The 7,500-nt window shown below is 41.1% G+C and overlaps 1 protein-coding gene across 1 annotated transcript in view; it reads left to right on the top strand.

The window, feature by feature from the left end:
- Positions 1-1,501: 1,501 nt before the first annotated feature.
- Positions 1,502-7,500, top strand: part of fgf7 (fibroblast growth factor 7) — a 9,996-nt gene continuing 3,997 nt past the window's right edge. Inside the window, exons 1-2 of the mRNA XM_026913487.3 lie at positions 1,502-1,804; positions 2,013-3,116. Coding sequence (XP_026769288.1) covers positions 2,825-3,116 — 292 coding nt within the window. The 5' untranslated portion in view covers positions 1,502-1,804; positions 2,013-2,824. The remainder of the gene's footprint in view (positions 1,805-2,012; positions 3,117-7,500) is intronic.

Here is a 7,500-nt window from a genome sequence, read left to right as displayed (position 1 = left end):
GGTAACGGTGTGAAATTGTTGCTATGGGTAGCGGTGTGAAATTGTTGCTATGGGTTACGGTGTGAAATAGTTGCTATGGGTAACAGTGTGAAATTGTTGCTATGGGTAACGGTGTGAAATTGTTGCTATGGGTAACGGTGTGAAATAGTTGCTATGGGTAACGGTGTGAAATTGTTGCTATGGGTAACACTGTGAAATTGTTGCTATGGGTAACAGTGTGAAATTGTTGCTATGGGTAGTGGTGTGAAATTGTTGCTATGGGTAATGGTGTGAAATTGTTGCTATGGGTAGCGGTGTGAAATTGTTGCTATGGGTAACACTGTGAAATTGTTGCTATGGGTAACGGTGTGAAATTGTTGCTATGGGTAACGGTGTGAAATAGTTGCTATGGGTAACGGTGTGAAATTGTTGCTATGGGTAACAGTGTGAAATTGTTGCTATGGGTAGTGGTGTGAAATTGTTGCTATGGGTAATGGTGTGAAATTGTTGCTATGGGTAGCGGTGTGAAATTGTTGCTATGGGTAACACTGTGAAATTGTTGCTATGGGTAACGGTGTGAAATTGTCGCAGCCATTAGGGTTATATGATTGTTACTATGATTAACATCATTCAGTTGTTGTTATGGATTAACGTTATACGATGGTTGATTAACATTATATGATTGTTGCTATGGTTACGGGAGTTATCTGACTTATCTGTGTTCTGTAATAAATATATTAACTGAATATAATATTAGAATAATTGAATTATAAACTTTTCCTACATGTGTTTCCAAGACACCGGGTTTGCGATAAAACCGTCATGTTTAGCTTCATAAAACAGCAGGTTGAGTGTGTGTGTGTGTGTGTGTGTGTGTGTAGCAGTTTTACGGCGTGTATTAGTGAGAGAGTTAGCGCAGTGTTTGAAGTACAGTGTGCAGGTGTGCGACTGTAAATCCTGCTCTTTAAAACAAACACGGCAAACACACACACACACACACACACACACACACACACACACACTGAGGCAGGCTTTGATTTTCTCTTAGTCTGTGTGTGTGTGTGTGTGTGTGTGTGTATGTGTGTGTGTGTGTGTGTGTGTGTGTGTGTAGCTTAGAGTATAACTTGCTGTCACTATTAAATAAAGTGTGCAGATAAATCAGAGTGAAAATGCACATTGCATGTGTTACTGTGTAATACTCAATATGCAAATATCCAAAATTAATATGCGAATATTAAATTCTCTCTCACTCTCTCTCTCTCTTTCTGTCTCTCTCTTGTTCTTTCAACCTCATTTTCTCCCCTCCTTTTCTCTTTCTCCATCTTTGTCCTCCTTTCTTTTTATCAGTCTGTTTTCCTCCACCTCTTTTTTTTTATTTTATTTTTTTTTTTACTGTTTTTACTTCTCTCTCTTTCTCTTTTTCTCTTCACCGTTTTTATTAATATGAATGTTACAAATCACATGATTGCAATTACACAAAAGTTTAGGTAAAAAGAGAGACATATCACACACACACACACACACAGACAGACACACACACACACACACACACACACACACACCCTCGCCAAACCCCCCGGCTCTCTGTGAATGGTTGGAGCGTAATTGCAGCAGCGTGAGGTCAGCAGGCATTTATCAGAGTTCACTCTGTGCTCGCTAAACAGGGGAAGATGCCGACTGCTCACACACACTCACGCACACACACACACACTCCGAAACTTACACGCTCAGAGGTCTCGGAACAGATGACACACACACACGCACATACTCACCACGATTTACACTCTGTCTGGGAATAACAGCATGCAGAGCCAAGGAGTGCAACGTAAGTTCAATTTGTTCTTCTGACATGATTGTGAATGGTTATGACTTTCTTTACAGGGGAGAGAATGATAGAGAAAGAGAAAGAGAGAGAGAGAACGAGAGAAAGACAGACAGACAGAGAGAGAGAGAGGGAGAGAAAGAGAGACGTGTCCTTAGTTGACACCGATGCTGAATGGCTGAACAGTTTCTCCTCATCTCTCTTGCTGCAGATTCACCGTCCAGAATATCTGAGATAACAGCAGTCTGAGAGAGAGAGAGAGAGAGAGAGAGAGAGACGGAAGAGCAGACGAAGAGACAGACAGAGGGACAAACGGAGGGACAGACAGAGCGGCTCCTGTCCAGTGGAAGTGTTTTTCCCCAGGGAGTGAGACGTAGCGGGACGCATCCTAACTGGATCTGAAGTGACTGACGTGCTCCTGAGGAATGACGTTTCCAGTGGACACAGAGTGACTCGGAGTGACCGCTGGAGTTCCGTGGAGTGACGTTCCATCAGAGTGACATGCAGTTATACACCACTACACTCAGAGTGATCAGAGTGACAGCTGGAGTGGTGGTGATGTGGAGAAATATCCCGCGGCGGTCTTATTGAGGTTCTTCTTATAGTGACTCAGAACCAATCGGAGTGATCAGAGTGACAGCTGGAGTGACGTTCGATCAGAGTGACCTTCAGGTAAACAGCGTTACACTCAGAGGGCAGCGGGACTGGAGTGGAGTGGTGTGACGTTGGACTGGAGAGACATGTATGTGGAGGAGTTTCCAGCGGTGTTGTGATTGAGGTTCCTCTCAGAGTGGTTCAGAGTGACTCAGAGAAATCTGGAGAGATTGAAAGTGATGGAGTGACATTTGGAGTTTGTGGAGTGAGTTCCAGATCAGACTGACGTTTGGAGCGGGAGTGACATCAGGAGTGACGTCGGGAGTGACATCGGGAGTGACGTCGGGAGTGACGTCGGGAGTGACAGGACGTCTCCAGGACATTGAGTCTCATCACTATGCAGCGCGTACCCTCCTCCAGCAGTGCCTTATGATGCACAGATGGATGGTGGTGTGGAAACGGCCAGACCTGCTGTGTGGACTTTACCTGCGTGTGCTGCTGTGGCTGGGCGGAGTGGGAGTGGCCTATGGAGGGGGTGTGGCCTCGACTGAACCCTCGGCTGTGTGCGACTGCATCAAGCAAGAACGCTACGCTCGGAATTACGACTACATGGAGGGAGGGGACGTGCGGATTCGCCGACTTTACAGCCGCACGCAGTGGTTCCTCACCGTCGACGAGAACGGAAACATCAACGGCACACAGGACCCCAACAACTGCTACAGTGAGCGCAACACACACACACACACACACTGTAATTTACACAGTCTGTATAACAGCATGCAGTCAGTAAATAGACGATAAATACTCCTTTACACAGCAAACTAAACCAGCTCAGGGTTTGTGGGTTTTTCTGTATGTGTGTGTGTGTGTGTGTGTGTGAGGACAGAGAGATGACAGCGTTAAAGCGAAACAGGTGCTGAGCTCGGACAAACATTTCACAACAGCCGACCAAGAAAGATTCTTAATGAAGAAAACAAATGGACAGAGAGAGAGAGAGAGAGAGAGAGGGAGATGCTGAGTTACACATGCTGTAAACAGAGGGTGCCCTGTAATAGAAGAAGTGACCTGTTTTTTTTATGTGTGTGTGTGTGTGTGTGTGCGTGTGTGTGTGTGTAACAGGATATAAAACTATAACACTATAACTGCACAATGTTTCAGTAGTTTACACGTAGCTCATGTTACTGTTCTAACTGATAAATCAATTAAAGAGAACGATCGGTGTACAATGTACTGCACTATTCCCTAATCCCTAATCTCTATTCCCTAATTCCTGTTTCTTAAACCTTAATCCCTAAACCCTAATCAATGTTCCCTAATCTCTATTCCATAATCCCTACTCCATCAACTCTATTCCCTAATTCCTGTTTCTTAAACCTTAATCCCTAAACCCTAACCTCTATTCTCTAATCCCTATTCTCCTTTTTAAATCTCTATTCCCCATTCCCTAATATCCAGTCCCTTATCACTCTTCTCTAATCTCTGTTCTCCCTTCCTTGATCTCTATTTCCTGATTTCTATTCCCGGATCTCTAATCACTATTCCCTAATCTCTATTCCCTCAACCGTATTTCTTAATCCTTAATTCCTCAACCATAATCTCTACACACAGTACAGTTCATTGTGGCTAGTCAATGCATCATCATTGGTACACTAATTCTAATTCTAAAATATCAGCAATGCATTGTGGGATTTCATGAGCAGGAAGTTTAATGCTAAAGCTACAACAAGGACATGCCCAAATGTTCGCCAACATGAGATCAGATTAGTTTAGATTAGAGTAACCTAGATGAAGTTACATTATATTATATTATATTACATACAAGTAGATTAAAGTAGATTAAGTTAAATTAAATTAGATTATATTAGATTTGATCAGACAGAATAATAGGGAGTAGGGATTAGGGAGTAGAGTGTAGGGAGTGTAAACTAGAGATTAGGCAGCAAGGATTAGGGATTAGAGTGTAGGGAGTACCGAGTAGGGAGTAGGGATTAGGGAGTAGAGAGTATGGATTCAGGAGTAGTGAGTAGGGATTAGGGAATACAGATTGGAGATGAGGGAGTAGTGATTAGGGATTAGGGAATACAGAGTGGAGATTAGGGAGTAGTGAGTAGGGATTAGGGAATAGAGAGTGGAGATTAGGGAGTAGTGAGTAGGGATTAGGGAATAGAGAGTGGAGATTAGGGAGTAGTGAGTAGGGATTAGGGAATAGAGAGTGGAGATTAGGGAGTAGTGATTAGGGATTAGGGAATAGAGAGTGGAGATCAGGGAGTAGTGAGTAGGGATTAGGGAATAGAGAGTGGAGATTAGGGAATAGTGAGTAGTGATTAGGGAATAGAGAGTGGAGATCAGGGAGTAGTGAGTAGTGATTAGGGAATAGAGAGTGGAGAGTAAGGAGTAGTGAGTAGGGATTAGGGAATAGAGAGTGGATATTAGGGAATAGTGAGTAGTGATTAGGGAATACAGAGTGGAGATCAGGGAGTAGTGAGAAGTGATTAGGGAATAGAGAGTGGAGAGTAAGGAGTAGTGAGTAGGGATTAGGGAATAGAGAGTGGAGATCAGGGAGTAGTGAGTAGGCATTAGGGAATAGAGAGTGGAGATTAGGGAATAGTGAGTAGGGATTAGGGAATAGAGAGTGGAGATCAGGGAGTAGTGAGTAGGGATTAGGGAATAGAGAGTGGAGATCAGGGAGTAGTGAGTAGGGATTAGGGAATACAGGTTGGAGATGAGGGAGTAGTGATTAGGGATTAGGGAATACAGATTGGAGATGAGTGAGTAGGGATTACGGAATACAGATTGGAGATGAGTGAGTAGGGATTAGGGAATAGAGAGTGGAGATCAGGGAGTAGTGAGTAGGGATTAGGGAATAGAGAGTGGAGATCAGGGAGTAGTGAGTAGGGATTAGGGAATACAGGTTGGAGATGAGGGAGTAGTGAATAGGGATTAGGGAATAGAGTTTGGGTGAATAGGGATTAGGGAATAGAGTTTGGGTGCTAGAAAGTAGGGATTAGGAACTATGGAGTATGGATTAGGGAGTAGATATTGCACGAAACTTGAGCATTTATTTAGGCACCTTATCTCGAGGCAGCCCAACAAAATTGGAGTCCTTGCAGCACTAGGTGGCGCTATAATGAAAAATTCATGAAAGTACTCATAATACTTCAACTGCTTGACCTAAAATGGTCATTACTTTGTCATATGATTCCTCTGACACTGCTGACTTGAAGTCATGTATTGCTTTTGAATTCTGCAATATACGGCATGGGATTAACGGTGAAAAGGACATGAGATAATATCTCTGCAGTGCTTCATTTTATCAACACAAAACTTCAGTGCTATGTTGAAGACTGCTGCCCGAGGGAGGACAAAATATTGGTGTCATTTCACCACAAGGTGGCGCTAGGTAGTGCTTGGCCCCTCAGTCGCTCTCAGTACTTCTTCTTTATTTATTTATAAGTGAAATGAAGCTTAGAAACGCTTCTGTTGTTGTCTTTTTCAGAGATTTAAACAGGATTGAAATTAATTTCTGACTGAAATTTAAATCTGAGATTAAAATTAGGATTAATTAATGATTTTAATGATTTTAGTTCCAGAAAAGCTGCTGCTGAGGAACATGTGCTCCTGCAGCTGAGTGATTGTGTACAACATGGTCACATGACATTCTTAAGGTGCTGCTGCTGTCATTAGAAGGTGTGTGTGTGTGTGTGTGTGTAAGATTTGTTAGCGTGAGAGGCAGTGTGTGAGCCAACATGATGTTGAGACAATGATTTGTTGAAAAGCAGAGAGAAATGGATACACCCAGATGTGCCTCACACACACACTGTATCTGAGCCAAGTGGTTCAGTGCACGCACATGAGTTATAAATCATCCATCATATTTAATGGCCAAGGGGTCTGCAGGTCACTAACCACACACACACACACACACACACACACACACACTATTGTCTATCTTTATGAGGATCATCCAATGCCATGATTCTAACATTTCTTAATTAATTTATTATTAATGTGCTCATTCTAATACATTATCGTTTCTATAGTAACAGCTCATTCGCAGGGGCGTGTACAACACATATATTTTTTATAAAAAAAAAAAAAAACATGTATGTAATCATTGATATTTTGGGAAGATGTTTATTTATGGAAGGAGTCTCCAGTGTCAGCGCTTTGTAAAGCTGTGACTTTAAGTTTTCCGACGTCTTCAGGACAGAGGAGTTTACGCTTCTTTGCAGTTTCTCAGTAACATGCGGAACAAGCTGTGATTATTTTATCTTATTAACTTGGAGAGAGAGAATAAAGAGGCTGGTGAGGGAACGAGTGTTTATAGCTGCTATAACGTAAGTGACAACAGGAACTCACTTGTTTCAGACATGTAGCTATAAAAGGATAAAAAGTATGATGTGCTGTTTAATAAATAAAACTGGATTTGGTGGTAAATTGCTGTGGTGTAAGAGGAATAAAACACTTGGAGACGTGCTGTTAGAGGAAAATAATCAACTTCATCACACCACTCTGTCACTGGGGAGAATGTTCAGCTCTCATTTACGCCACCGTGTGGTGATGTCCCGCATTACACCGTGTTTAAACCTTCTTTAATATCACTTTACGACTATTCATGTTTAACTCTATAGCACTCTTCTTTTTGAGTCCAAACTCTCAAAGTGATTTACATAAACGTAAATCAAAATAAAATAATTTAAATAAATTTAAAAAATAAAGAATAGACAAAGAATTAAACAATAAATAATATGTATAAGGATAAAAGTAAATGTAATTAAATAGATTAATTTGCTGCTTTGTGACGCTATACAAAAAAATTAATAAACAATAAAAAATAAAAGCAAAATAAAGAATCAGAGTGAAGATAAAATGGTAAAAGATGTTTGTTCTTATTAATGATTGTAATAACATGCTAATAACATCCAAATATGACTCAAACTCTAACACAGTCAAATTCGTTTTATTAAAAGCTACATGGGAGTAAATATTATTGCATATGTAAATTTCGGTTCAATATGTAAATGGAAAATATTAAAATAATTAACATAGAATAATACATTTTAAAAATATATATGTCAATGCCAAAAAATAAACAACTAAAACTG

Source organism: Pangasianodon hypophthalmus, chromosome 6 (assembly GCF_027358585.1).
Source record: "Pangasianodon hypophthalmus isolate fPanHyp1 chromosome 6, fPanHyp1.pri, whole genome shotgun sequence".
Lineage (NCBI taxonomy): Eukaryota > Metazoa > Chordata > Actinopteri > Siluriformes > Pangasiidae > Pangasianodon > Pangasianodon hypophthalmus.
This window is presented reverse-complemented; position numbering and strand designations above follow the sequence as displayed.